The sequence below is a fragment of the Agelaius phoeniceus genome, chromosome 3 (assembly GCF_051311805.1).
Source record: "Agelaius phoeniceus isolate bAgePho1 chromosome 3, bAgePho1.hap1, whole genome shotgun sequence".
NCBI lineage: Eukaryota > Metazoa > Chordata > Aves > Passeriformes > Icteridae > Agelaius > Agelaius phoeniceus.
In genome coordinates, this window is record NC_135267.1 from 19,499,740 (window position 1) to 19,517,608 (window position 17,869).

Genomic DNA, 17,869 nt, shown 5'->3' on the forward strand with positions numbered 1-17,869 from the left:
TGCTGGGCTCTTTACAGAGCTTTATACATCTACAGTCACACCATGTGACTAACAGCTTACTGCAAAACCAGAACTGAAGCCATCCAATCCTACAACTTCAGCACAGGATAAATAAAACCAGCAGGTTAAATGTTTCCCTGCTACATTTAAGCAGCAGTAGCCTGGTTTTGACACTGCTCCTGACAGTTTATGGCTGCATGATCATAGTGGATATTTTAATGCTAACAGTGTTTTGATAGTATGCTTTTTTCTTAATTTAAAAAACTAACCATGGGCTTTTAGAAAAGCTGACTCTAGGGCTTCCCTCATTCTCTACTATCCATGGTCATTTTGCCACTGACAACAAAAGAAGGAGAGCCAGAGCCTTTAATTCCCTGCTTTTAAGTGTTAATATATTTACAGAAGACTTTACGAACAAGCGCCAAACAGCAATTGCACATTATTAGAGCTACACAGTATTTGTACATGTTGCTAAAATAATGCTGCTAAATGAAGAAGCTTTATTAGTTCAGAGTTTTTGGCTGCTGTTATTAAAAATATATTTACCTGAAAGGAAATCCAAGTATTTCATTTTACAAATGATTTAAAATATAGCAGTAAGCAACATAAACTATTGCTTTTTATGTTTATACAATTCTTTTGGCATAACACTGCCATACAGATACAGAATTATAAAATATCTCTTTATAGTGCATTACAAATCCAGAAACTGGTTACCACTCCTACCACATACACATGGTATTGGTACTACCAAACATGCATGGCATTCTGTAATTAAACACTGCAAAGGAATACAGAGAAGAGAGCAGGACCATTCAGAAAAACTGACACAGAGCTGTTCCATTTTGCAAGTAAAAATTGTTGGGCTTTAGGGTTTTTTCTTTATACTGCACTTTTTTCTTAGAATACATTTCAACAATGAAGTCTGTGATATTTTCAAATTTTATCAGTGCAAAACTACACTTAATCATCTGTTGCCAAAATCAAACTGCATAAAGGGCAAATAACCGCAGAATACCTTAAAACACAGAAAAAAAAAAGAGCAACTAATGATTAGCAAACATGCTTCAGTGGACCCAAAAATATAAGTGCCATAACCTTTTTCACTGCAAAACAATAATTTTCACATGGTTAGCCACAGTAGTAAGTACATTCAGTATATCTCACAATAAACTTTAGTTGATGAATACACCACTGAACTTGTAAGCATGGTAGAATTAGAGAGCCACATTTCCAAGAAGAAATGAGGTCTCTATTGAATTGATCTCTATAGCTTTTGAACTACATTTTAGTAGTCCATTACATACAGCATGTAATAAACCTATTCTTTAAAGTAAATTCTTGCTTTCACCAAAGGTCTTAACTAAGTGTACTTAAGAACAAGGGCTGAAAAGGGAACACAGCTTTCAAGAAAAGAAACCGTTCATAGCCAATACTGAGCACAAAGATATTACAGAGACACAATCTGCACTGCCCTGGAGACTGCATCTAAATATCTGTAAATAGTAAAACTACAGTGTTGACCATAATGTGAATTGAGTGGGTTGTATATGCCTAGGCCTTTTTTGACCCATTTTCAGACTCTGACAGCCATAAAAAATACCTTTTGACCAGTTACTCCAATTACAATTGGAACTGTGAACATGTATCAAAACAAATTACCAAAAGGTGGAATGATGTCAATCTTCTACATGATCTCATTGCTAGATTCATTGATGCTGGTTGCTCCAAATCCAGAGGTAGCTCACTCCTATGTCGGCTAGGAATAGGTTTTCCATTTGACTGATTTTGCTTTTACACAGGTAAGAAAAAAATAAATCAACCCTGTTCTGCAGTTGGAATCTGACTTTTAACACTTAATTTACACTTTTAGCACTACTCTACAAAAGGATTTATGTGCAAATATGTATTCAGAAGGAATAAGTAAGGTAGCATTGTCATCAACTTAGGACAAGTTTCTGCCTAATCAGACATCTTCTGCCTAAAAACAGAAGAAACATGGGACATTTTCTGCCTAAACAGGTATTTTGTCATTAGAATCTCCCAAGGTATTTAAAAACTGATTTAAAGTGGATTACTCCTCATCTTACAGTACTTTTAGTACTGTGTTCAAATGCAGTAGAAATTCTTTAACAAACAGATCTGAGACAAATAAAAGACCACCTTCTCCACACAAAACATTATTAAAACATGGAACTCACAGCCACAAGGGATTGAAGAGGCTGAGAGAAACCACAAGTTCAAAACCAAAAAATTCCTGCAGAAAACTGGGATCACTGTATAATTTCTTTGTTTCACAGCATCTTTTGGTGGCCAGCACTGGAGGCAGGACACAAGGCTAGAAACATCTTTGGTTCTGATCCCCACTGCCAGTTCTGAGGACAACATACATAATCAGCATGATATTGTCACACTTTTATTAATGGCAAAACTTGCTTCACATACTTGCAACTTATTCATAAATACAGCTTTTGTCAAGGAAATTCAATATGATATGTTTCCTGCAAAAGTGTGGTGTAAAAAATTACATTTTCACCTAAACATATATAACTATAAATTGTGATCAGTACCATCACAAGTCAGAAGAAGAAAGGGGTAAAATAACCTCTCAATTAAACAGATAGACATAAATTTTATTTAAAAACAAACAAGAGCTGTTTTCCATTTAAATCCAGTAAATGTCACTTGTCTTACTTCACTGGATCATCCACCAATATTGTACAAAGCTTTTAAGGTCTGTAAACCTTCTTTAAATATAGTACAGATATATGCAACTGCAGATTATTAGAATTATCCTGGAACAGTTCAGAAAGGCTTACACTAGGTTACATGAAATATTAACAATGATTATACAAATACCTAATACATTAGAGTGTTGCAATCTTAGAGCAGGAAACTGAGGAGCTGACCCAAGCTAGGGAACAGCTCTCAAAGGATTATTGCACTTATTTTTAGCATCCTTCAAGATTTTATTTGAGCAACACGAACACAAAGACCTCAGACCTGCTCCTAGATACGTGGACACATGTAACTATTCCTCTGCTCTGAATGGTCTGTGCTGCACACCTCATGTACCCAAGCCTTCAGTGTCTACACCAACACAGTATCAGGTACTGAGGCACACTTGTGTCTGGCACAGTAGGGCACAGAGCTGTAACTAACCTTAAAGTGCTGCATTTTTGCATGATTTGTATGATTGCCTTGTGTGTACTCATCTGTGTACTCAGTAACATTGTTCCAAGTTGCACATTCATATCCCCTTGCCATAAGATCCTTAAAATCAAATTCACAGCTATGTGCACGTACACACTACTCCCACTTAACAGTACCAGAGGCTACTCAGATGTACTTACTTGGGAGGAACCTTCATATGGAAGGTTCTGTTCAATTAACATATGAACAGCTCAGACTCTAGTCTAACACTGGGCCAAAATACACTATTGTAATAAGTACACAGAAATCCCTGAATACTTAAGCATACAGCAAGACAAAAAGAAACTTAACAGTAAGCAAATGACTTGACTGTCTTTGCATACCCTCAGTTACTGAAGTAATGGTTAACCACCCATGTACTGGCATCTATGAGAATACAATCATTTCAACACACATATACTGTATATATACTGTAAACCTGAAAACCAATACTTAGAAACTTCAAGCACGGGGTGCTTCTGGTTGCTAAGGCCATGATTCTGTAACAAAAATGCATACAGTGCACCCACTTGATCCTCACAGATCTCAATGGGATGCTATGCTGTATGATTGCCCTGCAATAAATCCTTCTTTTAAGAACTTGCAAAATCAGAAGAAACAATTCCTCTATGAAAAGAATGAGAAACTGTCACATTTTACATAGAGCAGAATTTGTTAGTTAAAGCTGAAGTGTCCCATGGGAGTAATTCTGTTGATAAAGCTGTAAAACAAGGATTAGAGTGCAGGAGCCCACCTGACACAAAAACCCTCACTTACATAGTCCCCACAGGTCTTTGTAGGCAACTGATATGCCACTACTCCTCTATGAAAACTGAGAGAAATATATTGAGTTGCAGATTAAAAAAAAAAACTCTGCAAACATTGCAGAGTTAATACAGGTGTAAGTACCAAAGTTCTTGACAATATTTTCAGATACCTTGGCCCCTTAATGCAGACAGCTCTGTCAGATTAAAAGTATTTTAAGTACTTAATTATGAACATTGAACCAGTAAGCATGTTGAAGTGAGAGATGTGTCATGATAATGGAATACTCCAGAGTAATCTTCTGGATGCACATCCCAAGAACTTTGTTTAAAATGAGGGCAAGATTTCTCTTTTTTTTATTCAGTAGACAAAAGATCTCCTGAGGTCATTGATGTTCAATCAAATTACAATATAAATATAATAACACCTCTGTCCCCCTTATTTCACATCCATACTCCACATTTTCTGTAAAGTGTTTAACATTAATACTACAGTTCATAAATTGAAGGCTCTGTATAGCTTCTTATGCTATAGTTATGCTCCTTATATGCAAGGTATCAATTTTCCCTGTGATACTCAAAAAATAACTATGTAAGAACAGCTCTATGAAGTTTGCACAGTTAGGCACTCAAGACTGAAGAAGTCATAGGCAGAAAATGAAGTGTCCTCCCTTTGCATATGTGGAGGGGCAGAGTCCTTAACTACACAGACCAGTTCTATCACAGCACTTCCTTCCCCTTCTGTTCTGAAGGTCAGAGGCAAATGCAAATACAAACAAGGGGATCCCAGTTCATGTCCAGGGAATTGTGAAAGGCTTCTCAGGATCTTTCTGGCCTTAAAAAGGTGGTGGCTGGAATTCTTTGGGCATTTCTGCTCGGACAGACTTAATACCTACTTGAATGATCCAGGTTACCCTAAAAAAAAATCCATGTATATGAGTTCCTTTCCTCACAAGTCAGCACAGAAGGAGAAATACATCTTCCTTCTTCTCTGCTTCTTTAGGATGGAAAGAGTCTAATTTTTTTCCATAGGTACCAAGATCCCTAAATGCCACTCTATTTGATCCCAAGAACCAGCACTACCTGGAGAAAAAAATGGATGATGGATTGCCATGATGGGCATTAGCAAAACAGAACACAAAACATTTTGTTTATGCTCTGAAACCCCTGGAAACTTCATCATTTAGTGTTATAAGACTTGAATAAAGTCCTGTAGCATTTTGACACTCAAACTGTGGTCAGCCTCTTGCCTCGTAACATTGAATCAGCAATACATTAAAGGCAGTGGATAATATGTACACTTTTAAACAGAGAATACATACAGAAGTTTCAGAGAATTTTAGAACTGTAGGAAGTGTGACTTGCACCTGCATTATTTTAAAATTCATATTCTGCACAACTAACTTGCTGGGTACTACCATTTGACTTGAGCAGCAGAAAATCAGAAGAAGCTACTCAGGGAGAGCAGACAGTTCTTTGGTAGAAGCTGGGAAAGATCTTAACAGTGAAAACCTTACTTGATGGGCTCCAGCCTAGCCAACAGACTGACCTGCCTTAAGTTTACATTGCTTATCAAAGTAACATAAAACTGTGAGGGAGCAAAGAGAGGGAACAGACATCTGGAAAGAAGTATCAGGACTGCCTTTGTCTCTGAGACCAGCAACAGGTGACTGCACTGTGCAGATTCTACCCAAAACTGGCCAGGAAACATCGAAGTTCAAGTGAGACCCAATGTGCCATGCCTGGTGACCTTTTCTCTGATGGCTTTGCTGATAAGGCAGTGCTCTGTGATAAAGACCCTGCTTTTCAGCTGTCCAGAGGCCTTCCAGGTGCTGAACCCAGCTGGGGGAGTCTTCTTATTACAGCCAAGTAACAGAGAGCTTTCAAACTGAGACCAAATTTGAGAGATCAAAGAGATCCCTCCTCCCAGATGAGTTGTAACAAATGAGTCAAGAGAAGGGAGAATTTAACAGGGACTAAAAGAAGTCTAAAGTGCAGTTTCCCTTGTATCCAAAAACTCTGGATACAGTCTCTCTTAAGTTAAAACTTTTATTCAATATACAGTGATTCCCAGCTGTACAGGACATGATATATGCTATCAATTGTGACGTGCCTCCAACAAAGATGCTAATCTAAGCTAAAAGATACTGTGCAAATACTGCTATTAATCACGGCCATGGTTCCTAAAAAAATAACCACTAGGGTAAAACAATGTGGTTTTGAAATAATTTCTAGTAATTTCCTAAATGGAAAACAAAACTTAAAGCAAGCTTAAAGGAAACTTAAAATTTGGATGTTCCAAGGCTTTTTAGTTGTTACACCTTATTTTTTTTTCAATAACGGGATGAATTTTAAAAAGTAGATAAGCTTTTCTGCGCAATCTGTCTGGAAAAGATAATGAATTTCTTAGCTTTCAATATGCACAATTGTTTTAAAGAGACACACCTGGCTGACTGCTGATAAACTGAGATTGAAAAAACCAAAATTCATTAACCTACCAGAAGCCTAATCTGATGCATTTGCAACAAGCATAGTCTTGTAAACTAACATTAGATGGAAATTTCAACCAAAATTAACAAGCAATGAATAATTTTGCTTCATTCAACGTGAAACAAGGATTTTTTTAAATCTCAGACTCATGGTTTGAGCTCATCCTTAGTTTTTGTGGTGGTCCCCCCTGAAAGTGTATCCTTATCAAGGTTATCTTGTAGATCTGATGATGGGTCATTTGAAGAATTCTCAGTGTTACATAAATCTTCCTCTATAACACCTGGGTGATTTCCACAGTCATTGTTCAGATTTTCATCATCTTTTTTGGAATAAGAAGCGTCCTCCTTTCTGTCTGAATTATCATGAATTTCGTCTGATTTTGAAAGTTGACTGGTATCAGTGTCACTGTTCTTTTCAATGTTGTTCTGCCTAACAGCATCACAGTTCACTTCTTGTTCATCCTGATCATTTTCTTCCCCATTTTTTGTGAATTCTACCTTTCTTTCTTCAGTTATTTTACCAGCTGAGCTTCCACTTGCCGATGTATTCTTAGGCTCTTTTGGTTTCTTATGCTTAGAAATATGACTATTGGGAATGGAAACTGGAGATGCTGGCTTTTTATTTGCTTTGCTTCCCTCTGACTTCTGTCTTCTTGGGGGTCCCCAGATAAAATGCTCTGAGGGCGTATAATGTTGCTGGGCAAATCTCAGCAGCTTCCTCCTTTCTCTTCTGTCTCTAATAGTATACACAAAATATTCTAGAGCACTTTGCTTAATGTTGGGAATGGTATCTTCCACAAGAGCTTCATGCAGAATAAATTTTACCAGGGGAGATTTGAAACTCTCATATCCAAGTTCACCAAGGCTTTTCAGAATTCGAGTGATTCTCAAGTAGTTATGTTGAGACCTTTGAAAGAAATGGGTAAAAAAAAATCTATTGAATCAGAAAAAAAACCCAACACTTTACAAATACAGAACTGGAACTGCAATTCCTCAGTCCTTTTTATCACTTCAGATATGTACTTCAGACTTCCAATATTTTCTCAAAGCTGCTGAAGCTTACTAGCACCTCCTCTGCTAAGATGTTGTGAGTGAAAATTAGTGTTTGTAAAATGCACTGTGGGAGAGAGCTGAGAGCAAATAAAATCAAATGTACTGATTTTGATTCCTTCTGCTGTATGAGAAGGGCAACAAAACTGATGAAGGGTCTGGAAGCTGGAAGTCCTATAAGGAGCAGCTAAAGGTAGTGGGATTCTTTATTCTGGAGCCAAAAAGGCTCAGGGAAGACCTTATTGCTTTCTACAATTGCCTGAAAGGAGGCTGTGGCAAGGGGGGGTTGGTTTCTTGTCCAGGGCAACAGCTGACAGGACAAAGGGAAATAGCCTCAGGTTGCACCAAGCTGAGGTTCAGGTTGGGCATGAGGAAAATTTCTTCCCTGAAAGAGTGGTTAAGCATTGGAAGAGTGCCCAGGGAAGTGGTGGAAACACCATCCCTGGAAGTGTTCAAGAGATGAGTAGATGTGGCACTTAGTGCTATGGTTTATTTGATATGGTGGTGTTTGGTCAAAGATTGGACTTAATGATCCCAGAGGTTTTTTCCCAACCTTAATGATTCTATGCTGGTCTCCTTCTGGGGAGAAAACCCAGTCACTTTGTGGGGTTTGTAGTATATTTATAGTGCAGTATGGAACAGGGTTCACTGCACTTCACTCAGGTTACTTAAAAGCTGGGTCTCCAGTCTAGACTAGCACCTGCACTACTGACACAGTCAGTGCTGGGGGAAAAACAGGCACCTCTGGAGAGTAAGTCCCACTGTTGTAGGAAATATCAAAGAGAAAATGAACTAATTGCCTTCTGCAAGTGCTTATGAAAAGGTCTTTCCCTTGTGGAGCACACCTTAGTATGCAGTAGAATTTTATGTTTGAATTTTAGATGGATAAAATTAGGTACAGAGAGTCCCAAACCCTGACTTAAAACTGAAGCTACTCACTGGAAAGAACAGGAGTGAAAGCATGCAGTAACGTTTGGGCTTCCTGAAAACCTGTTTTATCTGTGGCCTGAGTCTGAGCCCACACCCATATTGGGTCATAAAATGTTAACGTAAAAATATAAACAAATTATTCCCACTATTCACCTGGAATCCATCAGAACTGTACCTACAAGTTTTATCATGACAGGAGAACAAAATGCTGCAAGAAAACATCCTGCAGCTCTAAGCTCAGAGATATTAGGAAGTGAGCAAAAGATCTGAAAAGAGGTTTTGGTACAATTAATCTGTATGAGACAAAATTCAGTACAAACTTAGGATCCACACAATACCAATGTAAAGCAACTGATATAATTTGCTGAACATTGGGTCAAGGCTTGACATAACATGTTTAAACCTTTCCAGATCAGTATTTCAATTAAAAAAATTAAATACAAAGTATTTCATGTTTTGAGGAGGGAGGGAAATATTTTTAATTAACTTTCATACAGGTGTGGAGAATTTAATCTTTCTCAAAAAGAAATGTAAATACAAAGACAAGTCACTTGTTTTTTCCTAAGTGAGAAGCACCACTTTGGGATTGGGTGAAAACAAATTCAGTACCATGACAAATTAGTTTGAATCTGGGATCTTCTTCAACACCATCTAAAATTGTATTTTCAAGGAATTCAATGATGTCAGTCCAACTGGCAATGGGTGAGAAGAACAATCAAAAAAAGGGGAAAGAGGAACATACAGAAAGAAGCACAAACCAGGCATCAACTATTTATTTTTCCCTTTTTTTTTTTTTCCTGGCAGTCTTTGGAAAAAAGTATCTTTGCTTTCTCTAGAAAAGAAAAGGATAAAGAGATTCCATAGCAATTCTAGCAAGTGAAGTGAATGTCATTACTTACTCATTCAAATGCTGAAATCTTTCTTGCCAGTTAGCAGCTCGTGCTACATTTCCAGTTTTATCAATTAGTTTTATTCCAAAAAACTCCAACATCATTTTGTAAGCCAAAAGGAATCTTCTAATTGCTTCTTTTGTTTTCTTGAATTCCTAATGGACAAAGAATATGTCCAAAATTCTTAGTGGGACTAAAGCAAGTACTTCTGCATTGTATAAGACAACTCTACATAACAAAAAGCAGTTATGTATTAAAATTACAGTGATGGTTTGTATGGAGCTCTATTTGACTTACCTCAATTTCATATGTAGTTAATTCTTTAGCATAGAAGTTCAGACCTTGCTCCCTTAGTGGAAAAAGCCTGTTAAAAGAAGATGTGCATTATGGCTCAGTATAAGAGCACTTAATCAAATTAATGCTTTGAAACAGAAATAGGTAATAATTGACTAACCACTGTATATAAGTATGGTTATGTTCCAGTTTTTCATAGTCTCCTTTCCATTTATTTAGGACCTCTTCAATATAAACCCCTGCATAAAAATAATTTGAAAAACTGTTAGGTAGCCATCAAAACCAGCACTCAGCTACATTAAGTACATGCATGTTAAAATAATGACAGAACACATACTTTGTCTTTCATATACCATGTGAAATAAGGTCTATTGCAGCCAAAAATTAATTTTAATTCAAAACTAATTTAGTTACTAAAACTTAATTAAAAAATAAGGTACTTATAAAATGTCAATATAAACAAAACAAATTGACTTATACTGGGTTAACAAAAAGTGAAGGTATGTGACAGCAACCTATGTAAAATATATACAAGAATTCTCATGTCATAGATCCCTTTATCACACTGACTGGGAATTAACAAACTGCTCCCATAAGACACTGCACTGTGAATCACCTGTCACTGATTTTACAAGATAAAACTCTGCAGCTATCCATCTATCTATCTAATCTTCATAGAACAAAACCTCAACACTTTAGGAAATCTCCCATACCAGGGATCTCTAATACCTTGGAAGCTGCAAATACCATTATGATTGGGAAATCTTTCTCAATTAATAGTGACCAAGCACAACACTGAGACTGCTCATGGAATTCAGTCATGGACCAGGGCACTTTTCCAGGTACTACACAGATATACAAAACACATAAAAGGATGGTCCTTGTTCCCAAAGCTGTACAATATCTTTCCATGAATGAGCACTGTGTTTGTCTGTTTCTATTCTGAAACCAACAACAGTTTCAGTACTGCTGCACAGCACCTCCCAAAGCCAAATAGCATAAGAGCAACCTAAAAATCCCAAAGCCCCATGTAGATAGTCTCCTGCTATACATTTCAGATGCCTCTTCACCCAGTGAAAATTTCCATTTGGGTCTAAATGGCAAAGGAGAACACATTTGATACTTTTATATAAGAAGTGAAAAAAGCAGCTAGTCTAAGGGGCTGATAAGTACATGGGGTTTCCAGTGTAGGAAAAGCTGGAAAAGGACCTTGGAAAGAGGACCTTCACCATCACTGCATCATATCCAACCTGTATTTCAAGTATTGGAAAACTTGCTGCTCAGACCCAGGGCAGAGAGACAAACAGGCCAGCTCTGATCCAGAAGCACAAACTAAATCTGTAGGTCATGGGACTAAACTTCACCTCTAGTATTGCACTAGAAATGTTTTGGGACTTTTTAAACAACATTCTCCAGTATTTCAGTTCTTAACCTGGTAGCTAAGACTCCCTCCAAACCTCTGCATAGCCAGAGTTCACAGACAACAACATGTCATCCTCCGTGGCTTATCAGTGACCTTTGACATTACTAACTGTGGTTTTCTCTCAGAATACTAAGAAAAGTTATTCTTTACAAATTTTGGGAGGGAAGCCCTTCTACAGCTTTCATGACTACTTCTTTTTATAGCTAATCCTCTTGAACCGCTCCTTCATTTTGGACTTTTAAAGGAGTTCTTCCCCACAACCTTTCCTGTCTTTAGATTCAGAGCCATATGGTCCCCAGGTTCACACAGACCTCACTGCCCTTAGCTTTCTTTCTACATCTGTTCTCTGGGTAATGTCTCCCAAATCTGCTACTTCTTTACTGGCAATTCCCAGACCCACCTGTTCTTACAGTCAAGCTAAAACTGACTAAAAGCATCTGCCTGTGGGTATCTAGATAAAGCACAAGTCGGTTAAAGCAAAAGTCTTATCTTTCTTTCACAACCTGAGTTATCCTCTCACTTGCTAAGGGTATTACTGCTATCTTGTCTATAAACAGTTCTCATCTTCAACTTTCCTGTGTGTACATTTTTACAACCTTCTGTGTAACATTCCTTTCCAACCAGCTTCCTATCTGAACTCTCACACTTTGCATCTCAACTTTTTTTCCCTGACCTTGAAAAGTGCATTCTTGTCATGCTTGCACCTACCCTGAATGTTGCTGAATGCAGCTACCCTGAATGCTGGGAAGATCATCTTTCTAGACTGTTACTTTTTTATACTGACCTGGTTTTTTTGCTTTGCATTCTTCCATTGTGAAACCTTGCTCTGTAACATCAAACAAAATCTATACACCTTCCCTTCCAAAGCCTTTGTGACCTGTCCCTCACTACCTTATCAGAACCCATTTGTTGCTATGAGACTGATCCTGCTTCCAACAGGATCCTGCCTCTGAGGCAGCCTACACATCTCACTCCTTCTGCACTCCAACGTGCACTTCACCATTTCCTACCAAACAACTCTCATGCTGAGAGGATCCTTCGGCAAATACCTTCAAAGTAACCTTGTCAACATTCTTTTAAAATTCAGAGAATATTATTTTTGGCCTTCAGTTTGTCTTTTTTGCTAATGGCTAAGCTCTCATGTGCTGACACTCCTGTCTATCACCCTAACCAAGACTGCTTTATTGCCTCCTCCTGCTTCCCCATCTGTCTGCTATCCTGTTGTCTCTCATATGTCAACTGCAAACTCTCTAGAGTAGGGCTTGTCATCTTTCAGCTTCTCCTGTGTTTGTGCAGAATGCTGCATATGAGGTTCTTGCTCCACTACCAGAACCACTAGGGACACTGAGAAATGGCTTTATTATTGGTGTTACAATAATCTCACACAAGATTAAAGCACATTTTTTTTCCCTTACACAATTCCAGGGTTATCCCCAGAGATCACTGCCACTCCTATTCAAACAGCAAGTTGGTGTAATATAGTAGAAGAACTTTATCTTTGTTTAATAAAAGGTACTGCCACAAACAGTGGTACTAACAACGCCTTGTACTTTTCTTAGACTTTATCATGCTGATAATGTCTAAGAAAAGCACCACCTTCCTAGAGTGAAAGCTAACTCTGTTTTAACCACATTTTAACCACAAACTGCTCTTGTGTTATCAATGTGCTACTCCAACATGGGAGGTTCATGTTCAGTATATTACTGTACACCTTTAATTTGCCTCAATTATCACCAATGTTTCAATCTGCTACTATCATTAGTGATCATTCTTTTGTTATCACTGTTATTGTGGCAGATTACTCACCATCAGGTTTAAATGGGATTTTATTTTTGTAAAACCGGAGATTGCACAAGTCATTTTGATACCGAAGATCTTTAAAGTTCTGCTAAAAGAAAGGAAACAGGACATTATCAGCCTACAAAAACCTACCAAGACTATCCAGAAAGTGATATTGGGCTCTTTGAATAATTTAAGGACAAAAAATTTCAGAGTTTTAGGAACCACAGAGTTCTAGTCATGCACTTAAAGACTCAGTTTAAGGATCTGAAAATTCTTTCTGGCTGGTACCTTCTACTGAGGCAGCAGCAAGCATAGCAGCACCCTTTCCCTTCAGTCTCAAGAAACTCGAGAGACAAATAATCAGTCAGGCAAATTCTATGGTCTATTCTCTTTGATATCCAAGGCATAAGGCTTTTCCTGGGCTCCAACCACACTTCCCAGGCTTACACATATCATGTGCTTGCCTGTTTGCCTGGGATGAAAAGACATTATTTCTCTCCCACTCGCATATGTTGTGTCTCAGCTTTTTGGTTTGTGTATCAGCTTTTTGGTTCTCATTTCTTGTACTTGTTGTTCAACACAAAGGTTTAAGAATGTTTTTTTACTGAAAAGACAATTTTAAACCATAAAATGTTCTTACTGGATACTGGTGTCGGTACTTGTATAAATCTCTTGCTGCGTAGAAGCTTCTCTTTGGCTTGGCTGTCAGCTCAGCTCCATCACCACTCTGAAACAGTTAGAAAGCAGATAATCATACACAAACCCCCTAAATAGCATACTTGTGTAATATTCAAATAATTACTTTTCATTATGGATTTCAGCAATGTAAACAAATGTAAGTGCACGTATTTGTTTGCTGTTTGGTCAAACACTGAAAATTTCCCTGCTCAATACTTACACAACACACTTTAAACCTAAGTTAAAAAATTAATCTAAAATACAAAAGCAAGACTATGAATTGTCCTTCCAAAGAGGCTGAATTTGAGCTAAATCAAGTCTGATTGTCATTTCTAAATGCAAGATTTCTAAGTAATCTGGCAACATAGAGACACCACCAAATCTGAGGAGGAAATCATACTATTTAAAAAAACAAACAACCCCAAACAAACAAAAAAAGGAGTTGCATACATAGACTTAATTGCTACTATTGCACCCTGTGAAAAATAGTTACTAAAAATATTTCATTCTACTCCTTGCAATACATGCAAAAGGTTAAAGTCAAGCTTAAAAGAGGAAGTTCTCTGGGACTGCACTGGGCATTTGCCATTCTTACTGCCCATCCTATGGCTTATCAACGATACGCTAATGTCAAACAAGCAAGTATGCTCCTTCCTCCTTTCACAAGACCAGCTTTGACCATACCTGCAGGCAAAACACACTTGCACAAACAAGACACACCCCTTGACACTTGGTTATCCGGCACTGGTATCACCATGTAACAAGCAGAAAAGAGAAAGACACTTAGGCTTACTTAATTTTGTTTGGTCTCTGAAACAAAACACGATATATCTAGCAACCTAAAAAGAGACCCAGCTGTTCCATTCTACATGGTATTCTAACTCAAATAAAATTATTGTCAAAAGAACACTTTATTTCATTAAGCTCAGCATTTACAAAGCTTCCTGAAGAAGAGAAAACTCGCTCTGAAAATTCGTCACACCCACCGAGGAGTCACAATTCCATTGCCACATAGGATCGAATATTCAGATTTTTATGCTGTTTAATGAAGAGGCCACGTTAATTTACAACACAGCCTTCCCGGGAAACAGCAGCAGCGAGAATGTCAACGACACCAAGGCCTCGATTTTCTCCCAATAATGACAGGGGAGGGGTGAGAAGAGATAAAACCGGGCTCGTCCTTAGCGGAGATGCAGTGCTGGGTTATCCCCAGCCGCTCCGGGCGCTGGCAGGTGCCGCCGGCAGCAGCCCGGGCCCGCGAGTGCCGCAGAGCAGCGGGAGCGGGGCCGCCCGGACCTCGGTTCGGTTCGGTTCGGTTCGGGTCCACCCGTCCCCGCTCGGCCGCCGGGCCCGCGGGCAGGGCAGGGTAGGGCGAGGCGGGGCCGCGTTCGGCGCTGCCGGTACCTGCTCGGGGCTGGCGGCGTCCGCCTCTGCCCGCTCCGCGTCCTCCTGCGCTGGCGGGGCCGGCGGCGGCTCCCCGGGCCGGCAGTCGGCGGCGGGCGGCTCGGGCGGCTCTTCCCCGCCTCCCGCGGCGGCGCACACCCCCTCCTGCCGCCGCGGCTCCGCCGCCTCGGGCTCCGAGTCAGTCTCCCAGGTGGAGTCGCAGTCCTCCACCGTGGTGGGCTCCTTGAAGCTGACCCCGCTCAGCAGGCTGCCCATCGGCCCGGAGGCCGCGGAGGCCGAGGGCTGCGAGCGGCCGCGGGCTGCCTACGGCTGCGGCATGGCGGGGCGGGGCGGCGGCGGCCGGGGCTGCTCCCCGCCCGGCCCCAGCCCACGGACACGCGCGGGGCGGAGCTGGAGGCTCCGGGATTTCCACAAGAAACGCGCGCCCAGCCCTGGCGGCGGGCACCGGGCAGCGCCCGACCGGCGGCACCGCGGGGTCGGGCGGGGCGGCTCAGGGCCCGCCCGCCGCCCCGGCACCGGGCAGGCCGTGCCAGAGGGGAGAGGGAGAGGGAGAGGGAGAGGGAGAGGGAGAGGGAGAGGGAGAGGGAGAGGGAGAGGGAGAGGGAGTTCCCCCTCCGAGCAGGTGCGCCCCGCGGGGATTTCATGGCCCGGAGGCGACCGCGCTGTCCCCTGAAGGCTTCTGAGACAAGCGAGTGGGTGCGGGTGTTCATGGAGAAGAGCGGGGATGGAGGCTGCCCCAGAGCAGCGGTGTGGGGAGGAGAGGCTTTTGTGACACCTGCGGTGAGCAAGCTCCGGCTGTCCACTAGGCATGGGAACTGTTGACCCCAAAGAGTGTACAGGGACTAGAGAAAACAGGAATGGAGGAGGGAATACTGTGATAACCAGCCAGTTTTCGTTGCTTCTAAAATTCTTGCAAGTTTGGGGATGAAACTGGCATGGTGTTCAAGGACCAATTTGAAGGGGCAGTGACAGTGTATTTTTCCAATACATGTCTTTTTGTGATAGAAACACTGCCAGGAGTGAAGAGCTGATGAGTTGACAGCTTAGCACATTGTTCCAGTGCCTACTCTCACACTCATGTCTAAAAACATGTCCTAATTTCTAACCAGGCTTGGTAGGCTTCAATTCCCACTCAGGGATTTCTGCCTTCTCCTTAAAGACAATTCTGAGATGTCTGGTGTCCACTCCTAAAGATGTGGAATATCATCAAGTCATCTCACTCCTCTTCTTGGTAAACCAAAAAGGTTGAGTTTCTTCAGGCTCTTGCCATAAATTCCCTTTCACATTCCCTCATTCCAAGTTGTCCAAGTTGTACCTTTTTTGTCTGCTGTGTGTTCAATGTTTTAGCATCTGTTTCAAGTGCAGATAACAACATTTTAACTGGGTGTCTGGGTCATCAGTATAGAGGTGATTTCATCTATATATTCTTGTTTCCCTATCCACTCTCTATAAACTGAAGTACCATTTTAAGCCAAGTTGCTACAGTGTCATGCTTAGATGCACTCATGTCAGTCACTCTCATACATAACTCTCCTTCAGGTTCATTTGAAGCATGTTAGCTGCCCCCACTGACACCAAACACAAGAAATGACTGAGATTGCCCTGGTTTGTCAGACCTTGTTTCAGGCAAGTGTATTTGCAGCAGCAGCTCACCTAGATACTGTCACAGCTGCATGGCCCCCCCGAGCCTGCCATGCAGCTCAGTCCACCCTGCTGCCCGTGCCCCTGCTGCCTCCCACCATCACCCACCTTGGCCAAGACATTTCTCCTCCTCCTGTGCTCTTCATGAAGATCAGTGAAGCCCACTCAGCCTTTCCAATACCCCTTAGTCACCATCATGCCAGCTGCTTCCCTCTTTCCAGCTATTCCCACTCCCAAGATCAAAGCTAGAGGCCCAAGCCAAGACATCCCCTCCGCCCCCAGCCCTGTAGGTTTTCAAGGTCTACTGGAACTTTTTTGATATGTGATATTAAGAAATGCATGTAGCATACAGGAAAGTTCAGTTTCATTTTTGCCTGTGGACATAATTTTAATAAAGAATAAAAAATCCCCATCAAGCAAGAAGAAGAAAGGTTATAAGAGGGCAAGCAGTGAGACTAGATACCAGGGCTGCAGTTGAGGGAACTGAGTATTTTATAACACTGATGCTTATGTATCACATTTTTGGAGAGTTCCTTCTTCTTTGGCCTCATTTGGGGGAATGAGGTCATTCTTTCCTGCTTCCACAGTATCTCCTCCCATGTTGGTGGCAGTTTGAAGGAACTGACTTAAGAAATTCTGACATCTGCAGCACATTTTTCTTGACTACCTGCAGACCAGGTACTTCCATTGGCCAACATCTACAGGCCAGTTCTGCTTCCTCTCCCCTGCTACAGTTTTTGTCAAGGTTCTCTCACTGGAATTGTGTTTATACTATGGAGAGTGGAGCCTCTATGTAGAGTGGAATGCCTTGCATGAGCATCAAAAACCAGGGGAAGGTTTTGATGACATTTCAGTTTGCATGGCAGTTAATCCCACAAAAAAAAAAAAAAAAAAAAAAAAAAAAAAAAAAATCTTTCTGCAGGAAAGCTCAATTTCTTGTGCAAATAACTGCACTTTATTATAGAAAGATCAGTTTTACCTGAAGAGCAAGGCTGTCAGCCAAGTCTCAAAGCTGTCAACCAAATCTCATAATAGAATTTTAGGTGGATTTTTAAAAGATCTGGATCTTAGAGCACTGATAAGAACTGGGAGTCAAATGAGCTGGTGGGAGAACTCACCAAGCCACTCCCCATCATTTACCATCAGTCCTGGTTAACCAGGGATGTCCCAGATGACTGGAGGTTAATCAGTATGATGCCCACCTACAAGATGGGTGTCTTGAGATGATTTTACAATGAGTAGTCTATTCCATTATCATCTGCTGCATGCCCAGAAATGGTTGTTTAAGGTGGGGGGCCTTGGGACTCTTCCATGGGCTTTTTCAAAGCTTCA

General features: G+C 40.7%; 1 protein-coding gene and 1 long non-coding RNA gene across 4 annotated transcripts in view; one reads left to right on the top strand and one right to left on the bottom strand.

Annotated features, from left to right (window-relative positions):
- Positions 1 to 17,869, top strand: part of LOC143693512 (uncharacterized) — a 173,212-nt gene that overhangs the window by 134,827 nt on the left and 20,516 nt on the right. The gene's annotated exons all lie outside the window — the stretch shown is intronic.
- OGFRL1 (opioid growth factor receptor like 1) lies at positions 376 to 15,313 on the bottom strand. 2 transcript variants are annotated; one of them, XM_054630384.2, is made up of 7 exons: positions 14,897 to 15,313; positions 13,455 to 13,541; positions 12,839 to 12,917; positions 9,770 to 9,848; positions 9,613 to 9,679; positions 9,325 to 9,470; positions 376 to 7,352 (listed from the first exon to the last, which is right to left on the bottom strand). In XM_054630384.2, the coding sequence occupies exons 1-7, from the start codon at positions 15,149 to 15,151 to the stop codon at positions 6,593 to 6,595; spliced, it is 1,473 nt and encodes a 490-aa protein (XP_054486359.2). In that variant the 5' UTR covers positions 15,152 to 15,313; the 3' UTR covers positions 376 to 6,592. The 2 variants fall into 2 exon arrangements, with proteins under 2 accessions (XP_054486359.2, XP_054486358.2); XM_054630383.2 differs by having other exon boundaries at positions 12,839 to 12,920; positions 14,897 to 15,312.